The sequence below is a fragment of the Borostomias antarcticus genome (genome assembly GCF_949987555.1).
Source record: "Borostomias antarcticus genome assembly, contig: scaffold_318, whole genome shotgun sequence".
Classification (NCBI taxonomy): Eukaryota; Metazoa; Chordata; class Actinopteri; order Stomiiformes; family Stomiidae; genus Borostomias; species Borostomias antarcticus.
This window is the reverse complement of record NW_028176832.1, coordinates 24,248-43,560: the sequence shown is the minus strand read 5'-3', so window position 1 is coordinate 43,560 and position 19,313 is coordinate 24,248. Positions and strand designations below refer to the sequence as shown.

The window sequence follows — 19,313 nt, the reverse complement described above, 5'->3', positions numbered from 1 at the left end:
TTTTGCTGATGTTAAGCTGGCGCTGGTTCTCCTCAAACCATCTGACAAATCTACTGACCACATCCCTGTAGGCTCCTCCTCCTCCTCATCTGCCCTGATGCAGCTCACGATAGAACGGTCACCTGAGAACCTCTGGAGGTGGCACGCTCCAGAGTTGTGGCTGAAGTCAGTGGTTTGGGTGAACCGGAAAGGCGACAGGACGGTTCCTTGGGGGGCACTTGTGTTGCTAATCACCACCTCAGACAGACAGCCCTGCAGTCAGACACACGGTGGCCTGCTGGTGAGGTAGTCTGTGATCCACGACACCATGTCATGGTCTACCTGCATGGCTGGGAGCTTTTCTTCTAGCCAGAGAGGCAGGATGGTATTGAATGCACTGGAAAAGTCAAAGAACATGAATCTGTGCTTCCTGGACCCTCCAGGTGTGAATAAGCTCTGTGGAGCAAGTACAGGTAGATGATGGCATTGTCAACGCTGGTACGCTGGTACGCGAACTGCAGTGGGTCCAGGAAGTCATTCACAATAGGCCTAAGGTTCTGCAGAATAAAATAATAATAATAAAAATAAAACGGATCGTGTATCAGGTTTGTCCAAGTCATGTTGCCGTACATGACGGACCAGACGCGCATGCGCAGATGCTTTTGGAACCGATCGGGTACTGACGGCCACCATTGTATGAAGGCGAGAAACCAAGTGGAAACCCGTGATCCTCAGGACACAAAACCGGAGAAAAGGCACCATTATAATTCACGAAAATCTACATGTTGAAGGTAGGGAATCACGTAGATAAGATTTAAACATACATATATACTGCTAGATAAGATTAGGAAAATCGATTTGATTTTGTCGGCGAGCTCAGAAGCTCTGCAAAAAACCTTGGCCTTGAGCTGCTAGCTCTACTAGCTAATCCTGCTAGCACTAGCTAGCTAATCCTGCTAGCTCTACTAGCTAATCCTGCTAGCTCTACTAGCTAATCCTGCTAGCTCTACTAGCTAATCCTGCTAGCACCAGCTAGCTAATCCGGCTAGCTATCCCTTACGAATGATTCATACTAAATTATCCAGCTAGTTTGTTCGCTGGTGAGGGTTAGGGTTAGGGTTAGGGTTAGTATAATCTAAGGGTTAGGGTTAGGGTTAGTATAATCTAAGGAATAAGGCTAATCATGGGCAAGTGTTAGTTAACCAGCCGAACGTTACTTTTTTCAGTGTTTTCCCATTGGCTAATTTTTGTCTCGTTTATGAAGTCAATGTGCTCTACAGCCAGCTGGCTAGTGCTAATGCTAGTGCTAATGCTAGTTACTACTTGTTGGAGGAAAAGCTAATGTTTTGCTATGTGGCGATTATGGAGAATATTACAGCATGTTGCTAGCTAGCTTGCTAGCTAATGCATGCTAGCACTAGTTAGGTGTGTTGAATAATGCGGCGGTCCTTTTGTATCGGAGCTTTGGCGCCTGGGATGACGTCTAGGGGTTAGGGTCTAGGGGTTAGGGGTTAGGGTCGTCTAGGGGTTAGGGTTAGGGTTCAAATAGGTCCTAGGCTAATAGGGTTAGGGTTCAGATAGGTCCTAGGCTAATAGACCCGGGCTAGAAGCGATACATGCTGCATTCACCTGCTCCTCGGAAGCTCCTTGTGAAGTCGTTCTTCCGACTTCGGTGTGTTCATGTGCTTTTAAGTCGTAATATGGGAACAACTTGGATGCTACAAAGAACGTTGACTTCAAAACATATCTCTTACTATTGTGGGTGTGGGTCTTTTTATTTTACTTTTCAATTTTACGTGATGTTTTGTAGACCTAGGCTACATGTCTATTAATTTTGGGCTGAGTCAAATCACCTTTACATTATCACAACCCTCTCTGTTACCCTCAACACTTCTGTTCAACTTGTTGAAATCATTTCCTGTTGTGGTCATAAGCGAACTACAATATCCTACATTACTGCCTGTGATTCTTCAATTGTTTGTGATGAATCTAAAGTATTTACTCAAGAATGACAACACACATTTCTGCACCTCACAACTTTTTCCATATTCATGTTGGGAATCTCAATTCAAAGAACACTGCACCAAGATGGATGATTAATGTCATGCAGCTTTTAACTGGGGAATCATATGATTTAGGGCAACATAAATTGATGTAATTTATAACCTACATATTTTCAAACAAATCCAATTATACAATTGATTGATAACCTATACGTAAAAATATTTAAACCAAAATAAAGATAAGGCTACTTGTGCAGATAAGCAAGTCCAGCGGACTTCGCAGGAGCTCGCCTCTTAAGTCTGTGAGTCTGCAAGGGTGGACATTGGGACTGGGCCAATGTGTTCTATCGCCAGGGCGTTTAAACAAACGAAACCGGAAAAATATGGAAACCGTGTCATCTTATTGATATAAAATGGCATAAAATGATATTTTGTTATTCTGTTTATAGTATCTATCATTTGCACACTTTCGTGTATTCAGCTATTAACTGTAGCAAGCAAGAAAACTTTTTCCTATTGAAGCACTCATTCTCACTCGCTTACTTGCTTTTGGTGATCAGTCATAAAAAACAGCCTTCGTTCTGGTGTCCATGTTTGTTGATGTTTTCTCGCACTCTCCGACCAAGAGCACTTGAATGCATGTATGTCGTAATTACGACTTCACAACTGGTAAGTACGAACTTCCAAGGTGCACTTGAATGCAGCAATATCCCAGTTGAATGGGTTCCAGAAACAAAAGATGAAAAACGCCTTTTGCCCCATCTTTGTAGTTCTAACCAAGTTAGCAATACCAGTTGATAACAACGAATAATGCTATTTTGCGCATTTGAACACCATAGCAACATTGCCCACTGATAGAATTTAGACAGCACTGTGTGTACGGCTTATAGGCACAAATAAGACATAAACGCTAATCAACTGTCTTATTGCAGCTTTCACTTATTGTTAATGCGTGGAGTAGCCGTCTTGATTGACAATTTTTTTACACCAAGTAATATGCCGGAAACGTGAGTTCAGGTGACGTATTTGATGACGATTTTAACGTCGCACTCTGGAATCTCCGGTATAATTTCCGATATAAAAGGAACGCAGCGTAATGTTGTATCGGAGGTTGGGATTCGGCGCCCCTGATGATGTCACATCCCAGTTAAATGCATTCCAGAAACAAAAGGCGAAAAAACACACAAAAAAACCTTTTGCCCTATCTTTGTAGTTCTAGACAAGTTAACCATTTTTAGCGATACCATTTTGCACATACGAACGCTGTAGCAACCTTGTCCACTGATAGAAGTTGGGCAGTACTGTCTATGACTGAGATAATGAGACACAAATAAGACAAGCGCTAATAAATGGTCTTATTACAGCTTTTATTGTTGATGCACAGAGTAGCCATCTTAATTTGACATCAGCAGCTGATGTCGAAGTTGGTTGATTTTCTCCCCTGAGCAAAATGGGGGACAACCGAATTCAGGTGACGCATTTGATGATGATTTTGACGTTGACCTCTGGAAAACTCTTACGATTGCTGAGTTACAATGCATTTAGATATGATTGATATGATGTGATATAACTATTTGATGATTATTGCATAAATCTGGATGTGTTTTCCTTTCTCAGGTTGAAATTTAAAATGTTAATTTAATCTATTAGCCTACCCTAATTTTCAAATGATCTAAAGTCGATGAAAACAATTGTGCACATTTTACCACTGATTTTAAGTCAGCCAAATGTCCTGTTATTTGAGTGAACAGAACTGAGAACTCAGAACTCTTCTTACCTTCAGAAAAACTTAATTAACTTTGTCATTAGAAGACTTTAATGACAATATTTGCATTTAGATTGATTGGGGGACACAGGCAGGAGCTCCTTGGCCTTTTATCACAGCCACTTCTGGTGAAAATGTAGTGAATGTCTGTGTCTCCCTCAATTGTGTATAGTCCCCTATTTTGAAGCTGATCTGCCATGCACTGGTCATTATCAGAGACTGTCCTGCCCTCAAATCACTTGTGGCTATTTTTCACACAGTTGGTACATCATTTATCCACATTTTATAGGCCAGGACGTCTATGATAATATGGAGGACAATCTTGTATCTTTGCACCAAAATAAGTTGATTATTTATAGCTACTTATAAACCCTGTGCGTAATTAAAATAAAAAAAAAATCCTATATTTATTTTATTTGTTTTATTAATGGACCGACTTCTTCTCTTCCCCATTCTCGGATGTTTTAAATCTTCCAGGATCATCAAACCCAACAGGTTGTTTCAGATGGAAAAGCCTTTTCATCACAAGAGCATGAGATCATTAATTGATTCTTCTGAGTGCATCAAAAATACACGCGTCACATTTTCTGTTGCGTTTTGAAGAAATTTGATTCTGAACGTTTTCTCTTCTGTACAGAATCTAGCGTAACTATTTGGTAACATCTTTATCCTGCTGAAAGTTTTCACCCATGGGATTTCTCCTGTCTTTTTCTGTCACCCACTGACATTTGTAGGACCTGGGATAAGAGATATCAAGACGCACACAAACTTAGAAAAGTGCAATCGAATTTACACCAAACATTTGCACCTAGAGGAACTAGTAAGATTAGGCTGTAGCCATGTCACACAGACGAAGCCAGAGCGGATCTCCTGGTCCCCGCTCAACCACCAGCAGTAACGACCCCAGAGAATTGGAGAGGAGGATTTTTGTGGGGAATTTGCCGACCACTCACATGGAGCGGAAGGACCTTGAAGACATGTTCAGTCCTTACGGGAAGATACATGGTCAGTAATCAACGCGGTATCCATTAGGGAGGAAGCGATTTTTCACTTCTCACTCAATGTTTGCATCATCATGGTTTTGGATTTTTAAAGCCTGTTAAGTCAGATGTGATTGTATGAAGCCTTTGGTAACATTGAGGCTACAGCAAGTTACTCTTATACTTTTGATTTGACAAATGTAACTCTCGATACTCTACTATTATAGAGACAATTCATTAGTGATGTTTCCTTGGATCACTTGAGTGTTCGTGTCTTTAAATATCATAGCCTTCTCACCCATGCAACCCAGCCAAAGATTAATCAGAGTAGGCCTCGGCTATATCTTCTTGGCCAAGTAAGCAGCATAATAAATGCTGTAATTAGCCCATTCTTATACAATATATTAGTGATATGTAGCTATGACAAATTAGCTGTTGCTCACAATTGCGATTAAAGGGGTAGTGTGCTATTTTTGATATTTAGATCTGTTTTGTGTTGTCTGCCATGAACCTGAAACATAGAGACCATCATTTCACTGATGGTTCCAGTATTGAGCTAGCTGCAGTTTGTATGCAGGCTCTCACTGGGCCACAATGGAAGTCAATGGGACATACGTGAGTGTGTTGGAAAAACTACGAACGTGGTTTTCCGAGACTGGAAGCACGGTGTAATCTTACTAGTCATAGTATTCTTTCGTGTGAAATGTATCGTAATCCAAATGTTTTTACATGTTTGGCATGGCTTGGACATAAGCATTCCCCTGGCGCTTGTTTTCACTGTTCCCACTGAGGATTATGTCCAAGTCATGCCAAACACCTACAAATATTTGGATTTGGAACCTGTGCTTCCCGTCTCAGAAAAGCACATTCATCATTGCATTGAAAAACCTTTACGTATTCCCCATTGTCCTCCATAGTAGCCCAGTGAGAGCCTGCATAAAAACTGCAGCTACTGTATCTCAATACTGGAACGATCTGAAATTATGGTCTCTGTTTCAGGTTCATGGTAGACAGACCACAAAGAGAGCTAAAAGTCCAAAATGGCACACTTCCCCTTTAAAAAAATATTTTACTGTCTCAAAATATGAGAGTAACCTGATGCCCGGTGTTATCAAACATTCTAAATCCAGTCTGGAAGTTGTTTGTTGACATGAGGTCCAACCCTCCCTAAAATGTTCCTCTTTCAGCACTGTCCATCTTCCGTGGGTACGGATTTGTGCAGTTTGAGCGAGTTGAGGATGCAGAGGCTGCAAAGGCGGGACATAAGGGTCGAATGTATAAAGGTTATAAAATAGGTAAGGTTTAACTGCAATAGATGTGACTACCCAGCTGTATAGTCTCGAGTGGCATTTCTGTTTGGGAGAGAGGGCTGTGTATTAAAATTGATACAGCTGAGTATCACAATATTTTTTCCCACAATACTTTATAAATTTTCCAGCCCCTCGTATCAATACAAAAAAAAAAGAAAAAAAATCATAAATTATATTTTAGCACAAGGAAAGTATATAGAACAAGACATGGAATAGATATAGGTATACAAAATGAAGGATAAAGTTAAATCATTGATACATTGTTTTAAACAAATTCAGAAAGTCTTTAAATTTCCTCCGCCCTCAGGACCACCTCCAGGGAGCGGAGGATGGAGTTGTATTTTCAGCTCTATCTTTACATTTTCTGTGGAGTAGAGCAACGTATCGTGATATGTATTGTATTGTATCATATCACAACGTATCGTGATATGTATTGTACTGTGAGGTCCTTGCTACTGCATGACTAAAGGAATCTCTAGAACCCTTGGTTACTACACTAGTTACTATACTAGTGTTTCCATTAGGGGTGTCACGATTCTCAAATCCACAGTTCGATTCAATTTTAGATCTTAAGGTCACGATTCAATTCGATTTTTGATTATTATTTTTTTAATTGCACTGACGTTTATGCCACTGCTGTTGAGGCTGTCTTGATTTGTAAAGAAATGTATACCTTTCAACAAAGGTCCAGGTTGAAAGAAAATTCATTTTTCAGTGACCTTCAGCTGTAGTCAACTGAAAGTAACCAAAGTAACTTTGGCTAGGCAAGCTAATATTTAGCTAAAAGCTACCTTTTGAATTATACCATTAGTGTATCATGTATGAAATTATCTAAAACACAGCTAACGTAAGCTAACAAGGACCTGACTAAACTTAGTCTAGTTGCTGGGACTGAAATCGGTAACGAAGCAAAACAGCTAGCTAATGCTAGCTATAAGTGATCTATGCTGTATTCCAAATTGCAGGGCTCATCTCTATGGCCACTCTTAAGTGCATAGTTTTTTCCCCCTTAATTCTTACATTTTTCAGGGCTGTCGCATGTGTCAATCCTGTCACAAGCTGGTTAACCCTATCTAAACTTGTGCTGCTGCTTCTTATAGTTATTGGGGTTGGGAGGGTGAGAAGCATGTGTTGTGGAGGGATTATTTTTCGGGAATCAGCCGTATTCAGACATACCAGGCTGGTACTGTCCACTGACTTTCATTGTTGGTTAGTGATGAGGGGCAGGATCCCAGCCGACTTATTCCTCTCCAGCGACGGAGGGGTTATCAGCCGGGATTCTGTCTCATCGCTAGTCAGCAAGTGGGGCAACTTGAGCTAATGCTAGTTAGCGAGCTACATTGTGATTCTCAGAACTGAGTAAATAAATTACAGATTAAAACTAACAGATTTAGCTACAGTGTCTGCCAATTTTTAAGGTAAGTAGCCAAATTACTGTTGCCTCAACGTCCACTATCTTTGTTGATAAATTATTGACCGGAAACTGGTTTGACTTCGCAAGAATTGTCGGAGCATAGGGAGCAAAGTGACCATCACTTGTTCACTTCGAAAATGACCGTTACAAACGGCCCTTTGAAGGAGGAGTTTACACACTTCGGATTGGAATGCTGCTGATATAGCTAGCATAGTCTAGGATGTAGACTTACTAGCTACTAGCTCACTAGCTAACGTTAGCGGGCTGTGTTTTGCTTTGTTCCCAATTTCAGTCCCAGCAGCTAGGCTACATGTATGGTCTACCTTACGTAGGATAACGTTCTCTTGGTCGTCCGCGGATGAACCCTCCCTCCAGCAGCCTATTATCTCAATTCTCCATGCATGCACCAGTACAGTACTTCACATAAACCATCCAGTGTTTCCAATATATAAGAACCTTTTGTCTGATTGAATACAACCAGTGATAGCTTGGCTATCATTCAAATGAAAACTTTAGGTTATCTTTCTCAACTAGCTTGGCTCAAACGTAAACATAGCTACCTCTTGGGAGAGATGGGCAAGTAGTTTTGTTTTATCCGCATCGCATGATAATGTGAGGGAGGCAGGGGCAGGGAGAAAAAATAATACTGGGAGACTCGCCATCCTGCTTTTGATTTCGATCAAAATCAACCGCTGATCTTGATCAATTTTGAACCGAAAAGTGAAACCCCTAGTTTGCTTAAGCAGAGCGGCACCCACTAAGGCTAATGCTGCTGCCATCTGCCTTTGAGAACAATTTACGTTTGTAGGCTATTGGCGTCATTTGGCCTGAATGTATGTCAGGGGAAAGACTGCTGTATACTTAAACATTTTAGCAACAGATTTAGATTACCAGATCAATAGAAGGGCACCCCTCTTCAGTGTCTGAGACAAGAACTTCATTGTAGGAATCTTGTTCCCGTATTGCAATAAACTGTACTAAAGGATTAGCTCAAATCGTGACATTGAGTTTTGAGTGAAGATCTTGAAATTTAAATTATTTGGAAGTTTTTGTTGTGTGTAAAACAAGTGCACAGTGAACCTGTCTTCCCCCATCCACGATGCATGTCATCAGCATGTAGCCTGCAGTTGTTGAATGTGTAAGTGGAGTGGGCGTTTCTAGTTTAGATTTATAGAGCTGGCCCATATAAGGCCCATCATATTCTTTTTTCACTACTTTCAAATAAATGCTTACATTTCAGACCAGACAAATATAATGGGCCTATACGCCGGTTCTATAAATCTAAACTAGAAAAGCCCACTCTACTTACACATTCAACCTCTACATACTGACAAGTGTGCATCATGGGTGGTGGACGACAGGTTCACTTCTAAGCTATAGTGTTGTTAAGATTTGCATATTTGCCTATAAGGGCTTCTTACCACGGGCGGTACCCGCCGCCAGGTACTTCTCCTAAATTACATATTGGCTGACACTGTCCCTTTAAATGCAATTCACCTCAGCAAATCACTTGGCAGGAAAAGCTATCTGAACTTTAAGGACCTAACCATTACAAGATCAAATCAAACTATAATTGCACTGTAAAGCAAATATCAAGGCTAGACAAAAAGCATAACATTATTTTTACAGAGTTATAGGCATGTATCACTGTTTTCTTGTCTTGCTCTGCATATAAACGTTTGACATGACCCAAAGCGGAACACACTTCAGATTCCATTGCGGTCATTGTCATTGACTGACATTGATCAGTGTGCATCAGCCCTCAGGAAATGTTACTGTACAACTTTCACCTTTTAGGGCTACAATCAAAACATACATTCATGAATTATTGTTTCATATTTTGCACATGGTGTTTACCTTGACATGAAAATGCTAGAAATTGATCCTTAGAGTCAAGGTCATTTTGAGTCCATCTCCGTCGTGTACTGTCAATGTTTCAGCTCAGGACACACTTTTATATTCACCAGGATTCATTGCGCAGTATTGGAACACACACTTTCATATTCACCAGGATTCATTGCGCAGTATTGGAACACGCCTCGTTCTTCTGTCCATGTAGTTTTACTGCAAATCAAACCGTATTTGGCAATGGAACAAATGATCTGTGGTGAGTGCCCCCATGTGAGGGGAAATTAATACCTTCCCACACCTGAGTTCATCGGGTGGGAGACAGTTAAGACTTTGTAATTACTGAATTAAAAAACATTTACAAACCTTTCCTTAGACTATAAGTAATTGCAGGTGTGGTTACAGTAGCTATAGGCACTGAAATGGGGCTTTAATGTACTCACCCAGTTTGTTTCATTGCAGAAGAGACCATTAATCTTGCCTTGATGTTCAAGGTTGAAGCTTCCCTTCACTTCTGTCCTTTGTAATCGAACAAAATTAAATTTTCTAAAGAACACCGCGCTGCCGAGAAATTGACATCCTGCGACATTAATGAATCTCACAATTTTCTATTTGGATTCTTCTCTGGAGCTCAGTTTTCATGGATCATGGAAGAGTGCGCGGTGTTACTGTTCATGTCACTTCAAAAAACAACCATTCGCTGATTGAGTAAATGTAAGTGTTATGTTCAACGTTTGGGTTGGTTTATTTTCAGATGTAAATATGGCAGCGGAGCGACGACAGAATAAACCTCAATCCCGGCCGAGCCCTCCACGCAGGTAAAGTAACGCTAAGTGGGTGTGAAGATCTACCAACGTCTCAGCTGCTCTCTGCTAAAAAGGTCTTTTCCCAACAGTCATTTCCACCAGGGCTTTTCATGGTCGGGTCATGTCGGCAGATAAACATTTAGCTACTTTTTCCTAATATTTTGTTGAAATAAAACCAGAAGTACAATCTGTATGCGAACCAAGTGTCTTTGTCTCGCAAAGATCTTTGTTTCACAGTTTTTTTTCTCCACTTTGTGTTCTTTGATTTCCAGTCTGCATCAAAAAGACCTTTGGTCTCGGTAGATACAGTTGTTCGTCTCGTTAAAGGCTTTTTGCGACGGGGGAGACTAGGTGACTGACAAACAATATCGAATGAAAGATCGAGAAATATCGCGTAGAAAGACTGAGGCAACCAAAACCAACTTGCGTTTTTAAAATGGCCTGCCTTAAAGGGTGATGTCACTGTTTGCGTTCACAAATATCTTTATGTTCAGTGGGCTTGACAGAAGAAAATGCGATGGCAGTTTTAGGTAATTTTGCATTTGCAATAAAGGATGTTTTGATGTGCTTCCTTATGTATTGACATTTTTAATGGATTCGCAGTGAGGAATGTCAATTAAAAACTAAAACGAACTACAAACTCGACAATTCAATCCAAAGTACGCATGCGTTGTTTATAGGACAGGTCAATACATGACTAGCAAAGGTTTCCGACTTGCGATACATTTCTTCCTCAAAGTGCGATAACATTCTTCAAAGTCTTCAAAAGCAGCATATTTCTAGTGTGATGGGTAGTTTCTCTGGAAACGTCCCGGCTGTGACATGGAATAGTTTGTTTCTGAAGAGCATGGTCAGTCTTGATAGCCCATCATAGGAACAATAAGGTTAACCATCACAGACTCACAAGCACCACCTCGATGCTCGGTTAATGAGAATCAACTTGTGTTCCTTTGCGATTTCTCTCAGGAATGGTCACTCATCCTTGCTCTGCTATTGTAATGGTACTTGTCAGTTGCGTTTCGCGTCTTGCGCCCCAATTATGACGGAGACTGTGGCAAAGGCAGTAATGCCGCCGGTTCTGAAACAAATTATCAGCAGTCTTGCCCCTACGGACCGGGGTTCAAATACCTGTCCTTGTAATTCAACCTCTCTAATTCCAACTTCCAAACAAACAAAGTCAATGAAAGGAGGGTGGTGCGCCCACTCTCCAATCAAATACTGACCCAAAACGACCGCTGCGCATAAATGAGATCATCAGATTTTCCACAAAATTAAGGCAAACACAATTTGGATGTGGCCCAGCCGTTGCTCTTCCCTTTTCACTAAGTGTTCAGTGTGTCCTTCTAGGAACCCGTACGGCGGTTATGGGGAAGCCCGGGAGCCACGCCCCCGTTCCCGTTCTCCCATGCACGGGCGCGATTCCCGGGACCACAGAGATGGCCGCGAGTCTCGCCCAGTGGGGCCCCCCCGTGAGCACGAACCACGAGGCCCCTCCTATGAGCGCTACCGTGGCTCCCAGAGCAGGGAGAAGGACCCCAGAGGAGACCCCCGGGATCCCTCATTCAGGTGAGAGTGTGTCCTGATGGACGACCAGTCTGCGCTCTCAGCAGGACGTCTCATGGAACTGTGTTCTGAAGCAGGAGGTCATGGAGAACGGTCTGTCCATCAGTCTCCCAGTGACCAGTCTGTCCGCCAGACCAGGGTTCCCAGTTAACCTCTGGTGTGCTGTCTGACCCCAGTATCACGGTTTCCAGTGAACTGCGGGGCTTAGCGGGTTTTTGAAACATCTTGATGCATGTGGTTCTTACAGAGATGAGGGGTATGACCGGTACTACCGCGGTGCTGGCCCAGACGATTACTACCGCAAGAAGGAGGACCCTTACAGGGACCCGTACCGAGACCCCTGGAACGGACGCAGGGAACCAGAAGGTGGGTTAACCCTAACCCTCAGCTGGTGTTGGAGCAGAGTTGTGTTTATGCTCTGGCTGCAACTCGTCACCAAACAGAATACCAGTGTCTCTGGTGTGATAATCTAGACAAGTGTATTTGGTGTGATAATCTAGACCAGTGTATTTGGTGTGGGGCAGGTTGAATCAGTGTGGAACCCCTTTATGCAGAGGAGAACAGTGTAGAACCCTCTGGTCGTTGTGTTCCAGAGGAGAACAGTGTAGAACCCTCTGGTCGTTGTGTTTCAGAGGAGAACAGTGTAGAACCCTCTGGGCGTTGTGTTCCAGAGGAGAACAGTGTAGAACCCTCTGGGCGTTGTGTTCCAGAGGAGAACAGTGTAGAACCCTCTGGTCGTTGTGTTCCAGAGGAGAACAGTGTAGAACTCTGGGCGTTGTGTTCCAGAGGAGAACAGTGTAGAACCCTCTGGGCGTTGTGTTCCAGAGGAGAACAGTGTAGAACCCTCTGGTCGTTGTGTTCCAGAGGAGAACAGTGTAGAACCCTCTGGTTGTTGTGTTCCAGAGGAGAACAGTGTAGAACCCTCTGGTTGTTGTGTTCCAGAGGAGAACAGTGTAGAACCCTCTGGTCGTTGTGTTCCAGAGGAGAACAGTGTAGAACCCTCTGGTCGTTGTGTTCCAGAGGAGCGAGGAGGAGCAGAGGAGCGGAGGCGTAACGAGTTGTACCGGCAGTACTACCAGGAGCTGCAGCGACGCTACGACAGCGAGCGGCCCGTCGACTGCTCCGTCATCGTGGTCAACAAGGCTCAGAAGTATGTCCACTTTCTACACTCCCCCCCTGGACACAACATGACCACACGGTCCAGCAGTAGGAGAACGGGTAGGGGGGGGGGGGTCTCTGGGTGCTCCCCCATATAAGACTTGGGCTCAGGACACTGGGTCACACCAGTCAACTCATTCAGGAACATATTCATTGTAGAATATAAGATGGCATGTTAGATAGCAGCATGCTAGCATGTGGAATGTTTTCATTTCATATCCTGCTGTGTGTGTGTGTCTGTCTGTCTTTCTGTGTGTGTGTGTGTGTGTGTGTGTGTGTGTGTCCGTGTGCGTGTCCCTGCGTGTCCCCTTGTCCCCGTGTGCGTGGTCCATGCTGTAGGGAGTATGCGGAGACGGTGGGGAGGAAGGTCAGAGACCTGGGCATGGTGGTGGACCTGATCTTCCTCAACACCGAGGTGTCCCTGACGCAGGCCCTGGAGGACGTGGGCCGCGCCCGCACGCCGTTCGCCATCATCATCACCCAGCAGCACCAGGTCCACCGCTCGTGCACCGTCAACATCCTGTTTGGAACGCCACAAGGTGGGACAGCTGGATGGAGGGGTTGGTGGGGGGGGGGATCCTTTCAAGTGGTACTAACAGGACTAAAGGAACTCTGACCTCTGACCTAGCTCGCCCTAACCAACTAGTGGTGTGTGCGTCCCCCTCCCAGAGCATCGGAACATGCCGATGGAGGACGCCATGGTGCTGGTTGCCCACAACTACGAGTCCTACAAGGTGGAGAACCGTGACAAGGAGCGGGAGGAGACCGCCAGGAAGGCGGCCAAAATGGCGGACGACGTTCTGCTCAGGGAGCCAGACAGAGAGAGTCACCCCGTCAACCTGCTTCCCACCATCACTCTGCTGTCCGAGAGCAGGTCAGTCTGTGGGCGGTCTGCCCGACTCCCTCAGTCTCTGAGCATCATCGCCGTCTTGTCTTTCTCTGGTACGTCTGTGTGTCTCGGCCTCTTTGTCCGTCTCCTTCTCTAAGTGTCTCTGTCCCTCGGTGTCCCGGCAGGTTTGTGACCCCAGAGGAGCTGGACAGTCTGATCAGTTACCTGAGGAACAAGAGGGAGCGTTTGATTCGTGCGGCGGACCCCCACGCAGGTACACTCCTCCTGCACTCTCACAGCAACCCCCTCACTGGGTTCATAGGCCACGCCTCCTTTATCCAGCATGAACAGCGTCGTACGCAAAGGGCTGCTTTCACAACAGCTTCAGGCCAAGTCCACCCAGAGACATGTTAGTATGATGGACCAGGAGACCTGCCCAATATTTTATTATTGTTGATGTAAATGATGCCTCCCATTTCCCCCTTCCTCAGGCTGCTTTTGTATATAAGAATTTGTTCTTAATTGCTTGGTTAATTAAAATAAAAATAAAATGTTTCTTCTTGACCAGAGGATGATCAACAGCAGTGCTCATAGTAACTGTGCTCTCTTGTCTTTTTCCCCTCTCAGCTGTGGCCCACCCACCCTCAGTAGCCCCCCACCATGAAGCTCCCCCAGCCCAGATCATGACTCCCTCCTCCCACGCCGGCCACATGAGCCTGCCCCCCCCTTCCAACCCCCCTGTCAACCCCACCCACCAGCAGGAGCTGCAGGCTAAGATCCTCAGCCTGTTCAACAGTGGTGCGGGGGCCGTGTCCTCCTCCCCCAGCCCCTCCATGCCCCCTCAGGCCCAGAGCTACTCCTCCTCCCTGGGGGGCCAGCAGCCCCCCTCCTCCGTCGCCCCTCCCCCCCCCATGCCCCCTATGGGAGCTCGGCCCCCCATGCATCCAAGCGGAGGGCCCCCCGGTGGCCCCCCCCAGGGGTACGGGCCCCCCCCAGGACGCATGCCAGCCCCTCAGGGGGGACAGAGGCCCTCAGGTGCCGGCATCAACTTCGACAACCCCAGCGTGCAGAAAGCCCTGGACACACTGATCCAGAGCAGCCCCACCCTCAATCACATGGTGAGCCCTGGCAGCGCGCCCCCCCTCAGACCAGGGCAGGGCATGGGGCAGGGCATGGGGCAGGGCATGGGGCAGCCCCCCCCTATGTACTCCCACCACTACTACTCCTGATCCCCTAATGTGGGGGCCCCCCTCACACACGTCTGCCTACCAGCAACTACTATTTAAGTCCTTTTTAGCACCAGGTGGAGATGTGTAGTTGGCTTTGTTAGATGGACTGTTTTTGTTTCCACATTGTTACATTGCTTTAATCAATGTACAAGTTTGTGTTTTACTCTCTGTGTTGTGATGAGAGATCTTGGTTAATCGTTGGCCCTGTTTGAGTGTGAGTGTTCCTCAGTGGTCTGGGTACCCAGGTGGGCGGGGTCAGGTGGAGGACAGAGATCTGGCTCCTGTGCTGGTCTCCTCCTGGTCTCAGTCCACTCTGCTGGTCTCCTCCTGGTCTCAGTCCACTCTGCTGGTCTCCTCCTGGTCTCAGTCCACTCTGGGGTGTTTCTGCAGCTAAAACTTTTATACTTGTCACTGTAATAAATACTTGCAGTGCTCCTGAAATAAACTTTCTTTTTGAATGCCCAATGTTGTGGTGATTGAACAGAACTGTCCAGGAGGGTGGATGAGGAACTGCTGGCTGGAATGAAGAGTCAAACCCAGCTGTAATAAAATGGGATTGGTTTATTGCATTTTGTGCTGACAAATCTATAAAATGGAACGGGAATCGCCAGAAGCCATAGAGATATAAGCATTTGAAATAAAACCCAATAATATTACTTTTTCATTTTTAATGTCCCATAAAACACAAGTGTTAATGTATTTCTAATAGAACAAAATACAAAGTCCAGTGAATTAAAAACAAAAACGGTGTTGTGAACTAGCACACATTTTACATTATCATTACAGTTAAAGCAAATGCCATCTATTCTGGCTATACTATTTTTTCATTAGAAGTTAACATTTTAGAGATGACTTACAATAGCAATCATACTTAGTATTTGACCAATTCTATCCTGTCCTCAGCTTTGAACTACAGTAGGCCTGTGTGTTTGTGTGTGTGTGTGTGTGTGTGTGTGTGTGTGTGTGCGCGCGCGCATGTGTGCGTGTGATCACCTATGTACTAATCAGTTAAAATTTAATAGTTTTTTCCCCCACACATTTCCAAATGATCTGAAATATATTTTGGTTATTAATTAATCTGCAGATGTAATACCAAAGAAAAAGTAACTAATCAAATAAACCAATGAGCCATATCACGACATCAATATATTTGCAATACTACACCTTGGTCAGGGTAATGTGCATGCATGCATTGAGTTACACAGACGGCCCTGGACTGAGGCTCTGCTTGCACCACAGGGGCCCCACTGACCTCAGAGACCATCACCAATCAGTTTGCTGTTGTGGTTTGTTTATTTGATTCTCTTTTAGTATATATGTGTGTCCCTTGAGAGGAACTCCTTCAAACCAAGGACAGATATGTTTCAGAGCCCTTGATATCCACTGGTAGCCTGGTGTCACCATTATCCTTTTCACGTGAGCTCACATTCTGTTCACCTGAAGAAAGTTGTTGGACTGAAATGTCGTTATATTAAAGTGTATTTGCATGTGTAGACAGTGTGCTGGAGCTTCTCTTTTCCTAGGGGTGGGCGGCTGTATCTCAGGAGTTAGAGCGGGTCTTCCAATGATCATAGGGTCAGCGGTTTGAATCCCGGCGCCTGTCCACATGTTGAAGTGTCCTTGGGCAAGACACAACCCCAAATTGTTCCCAACGAACAGGCTAGAACCTTGCCTGGCCATCGGTGATAAAAATTCAGTCGGGTCAATTTTGACCCACGCTGTGCATCAAAGGGAGAGTTTATGTTTGATTGAACCCTCACTGGTGCTAAGATTTCTGCCCTCATTTGACCCTTTCAAGTTTTGACCATGGATGTATTAATAGAACTTTCAGGTTTTGACCCTTAACGCGACCAGTAGATCAACGCGTCAGAGGGTTAAGGGTTAAAGCCGTGTTACCATTTTCTGTGAAGGTCGCGAGGCGCATTTTCGTAAGTAATAACGTCGTTAGCCATCAAACCGATATTTATTTGTCTTACAGCGTTACATGAAAGTTATTATGTGTCAGAGTACCGTTATTTTGTATGTCTTCCAATACTTAAACTGTACGAGTCCCCGCCAGCGAGCTAGCATTGTCAATGGAGGTTAGCTAGTGCTAGCTAGCTAGTCATTTATGCTAGTAACTTTTAAGTAGTTTTAATTTAGATTGCTAGCTATAGCTTGACATCGTGTGTGCTCAGATATATATATATACACTATATATACACTATATATATATCTATCAAGCTATTCTAGCGAATGGTTCAACGGTCCTAATGGCTAGGTAGCTAGCTAGTCAGGCTAATGCTAGCCAGTGAATCTGTTATGAACCAAGCTTAGCACATAGCAGGCTAAGCAAAGGCAATTTACAAACAAGCCTGGTGCCTGTTATCCCAGCATATAGATACACGTGTAGCTAGATAATGTTGTTGCATTTCGTCTGGGAACACAGGTCTTGTTTGTGTAGCTTGCTAGTTATGGCTTCTCAAAGCGTTAACTGTCCTTCCTTGTAGGGTGACAGCCAGTTTGCATATAATCATAATTTATCAACAAAAGGGACTGCGTTTTCACCAATTTTTCTCTCTATCCACAGCTAATCGACGATGTCTCTGGCAAAGCCAGCCATGAGGGGCCTTCTGGGGAAGCGTCTGAGGTTTCACTTGCCCATCGCTTTCACCCTCTCTATCATTGCAGCTGTAGCCTTCAAGGTGAGGCCGCTGACCAGGCAGTTTAATACTCATCTTTCTCCCCTGTGGGTTTTGATGGTGGTTGGCAACGAACTTGATGGTATTGTTTATTCTCTTGGTCTCTTCTGGACCTTTAAGATTTGTATTTGAGTACCCCTGGTCTGACCATTATAATACAACAGCTAGCATACTAGGAGTGTAGTACAGGAGTATGAACCAGCCTTTTGTAATCAGTACTTTTGTAAATCACTCTGCTGCTGTAACCTCCCTGGGGATTAATGAAGTGTTATGTTATATTGTATTTGCCCTATTGATGTGTGTGCTATTATATCTTGTACTGCCCTATCTGTTGTACTGTCCTGTTACGTCTTTGCACCTTGTCTATGGTTGTCATGCAACCAAAAGAACAAAGCACATTCCTTGTGTGTGTGAACCTACCTGTCTAAATACACCTGGTTCTGATTCGGTGCTGCCATACCCCTGTTAATCCTCCACTCTGTCTGCTCTCCTCACAACAAGGTCCTCCTGGGGTAAATGTGCTTCAGACAGGAGGAGGATGTCTTTGTTACTGTATTCAAGATAATCATGAGAAATAATAATGGGACACATTTACAATACATTTTTCAAGATGCTCTTTATTCTACATTGTAGTTTGAAAACTGGTGTCTCTCTCTGCTCCTCAGTATACTGTCACAGAGCCCAGGAAACAAGCATATGCTGATTTCTACAAGAATTACGACGCCACCAAGGAGTTCAACGCTATGAGGGAGGCTGGCGTGTTCGAGAGCGTCAGGCCCACCGGCGAATGAACCCCCATGTAAGCACCCCCCCCCGAAGGCAGAAAGAGGGCTACAGTGAATGGGGTGTTTCCACAGGGCATCAGTAGAAAAACATGTTAACCCTTATCCACAGGGATGTTATAAATAAACAAGATGCCCACACGCACGCATACTTTAAAAGTGAAATCACACTCAGAACCAGTACATGACTAGTAGTTATCACAGGAAATGGCTCAAGGCTGCTCTGCTTAAGAGTCCAACACATATTCCAGAGTAGGCCGACATTTCAGCAGGTACCATCTCAAACAACTTGTTTTGCTCATGGCCGCCGGCCGCCATGTTAACTGTCCTCTCTGTCCTAGGTGTGGTCCCTCTGTGCATTCCTGGTTTGAAGTCCCTGCTCCTCCACGCTGTCCCCATGTGAACATTGCTGTTATGTTCTCATAAATAAACTATTCTCAGTGCTCCTATTGTGTGATTTTTAGTAAACTGTGTGCATCTTATTATTTCAGGATGCAATGTAACAGTTAAAACTATATTTTTGTAATGATGGAAAGCTCATTTTTAATTGAGGTGGTGGAGATTGTGCACCTGTTCATTCAGCAGAACATATGTTTACTCTCACCAACACACAACGGTAATGGTGGGGATCCATTTCCTAAATGGAAACAGTGGCTGTGCTTGAATACTGAAAACATGAATGGTTCTGTCCTAGGATATGAGGTCCTCCTCTCTGAGGTAATCTGAACTGCTACCTTGCCAGATTCTGTTTATATGATACGTCCATGAGCCAGACAGATGAGGTGTCCTTGAAGGGGCAGAATGAATGGTTCGGCAATTCAAACCTACTTGTAATATATTATATTACAGCTATATATATTACAATATATATAGCTATATTCAGTAACCTCCTTCCTTCTTGATAAGGCAGGTATATATACAGGTATCTGCATGCGGCCAACAGCGCCCTCTGTCTGTTGTGCCCTG

General features: G+C 44.3%; 2 protein-coding genes across 2 annotated transcripts; both read left to right on the top strand.

Annotated features, from left to right (window-relative positions):
- Positions 1 to 670: 670 nt before the first annotated feature.
- On the top strand, positions 671 to 15,341 carry LOC311328118 (nuclear receptor coactivator 5-like). Its single transcript, XM_084462144.1, has 11 exons — positions 671 to 770; positions 4,482 to 4,752; positions 5,915 to 6,022; positions 10,054 to 10,117; positions 11,453 to 11,671; positions 11,916 to 12,034; positions 12,689 to 12,818; positions 13,154 to 13,365; positions 13,496 to 13,700; positions 13,841 to 13,929; positions 14,283 to 15,341. Exons 2-11 carry the CDS (start codon positions 4,587 to 4,589, stop codon positions 14,882 to 14,884), a joined length of 1,914 nt encoding a protein of 637 aa, XP_084318270.1. The 5' UTR covers positions 671 to 770; positions 4,482 to 4,586; the 3' UTR covers positions 14,885 to 15,341.
- A 1,412-nt stretch (positions 15,342 to 16,753) lies between these two features.
- Positions 16,754 to 18,793, top strand: cox6c (cytochrome c oxidase subunit 6C). Its single transcript, XM_084462141.1, has 4 exons — positions 16,754 to 16,812; positions 17,454 to 17,568; positions 18,231 to 18,364; positions 18,689 to 18,793. The coding sequence occupies exons 2-3, from the start codon at positions 17,464 to 17,466 to the stop codon at positions 18,354 to 18,356; spliced, it is 231 nt and encodes a 76-aa protein (XP_084318267.1). The 5' UTR covers positions 16,754 to 16,812; positions 17,454 to 17,463; the 3' UTR covers positions 18,357 to 18,364; positions 18,689 to 18,793.
- The last annotated feature ends 520 nt before the right edge of the window (positions 18,794 to 19,313 follow it).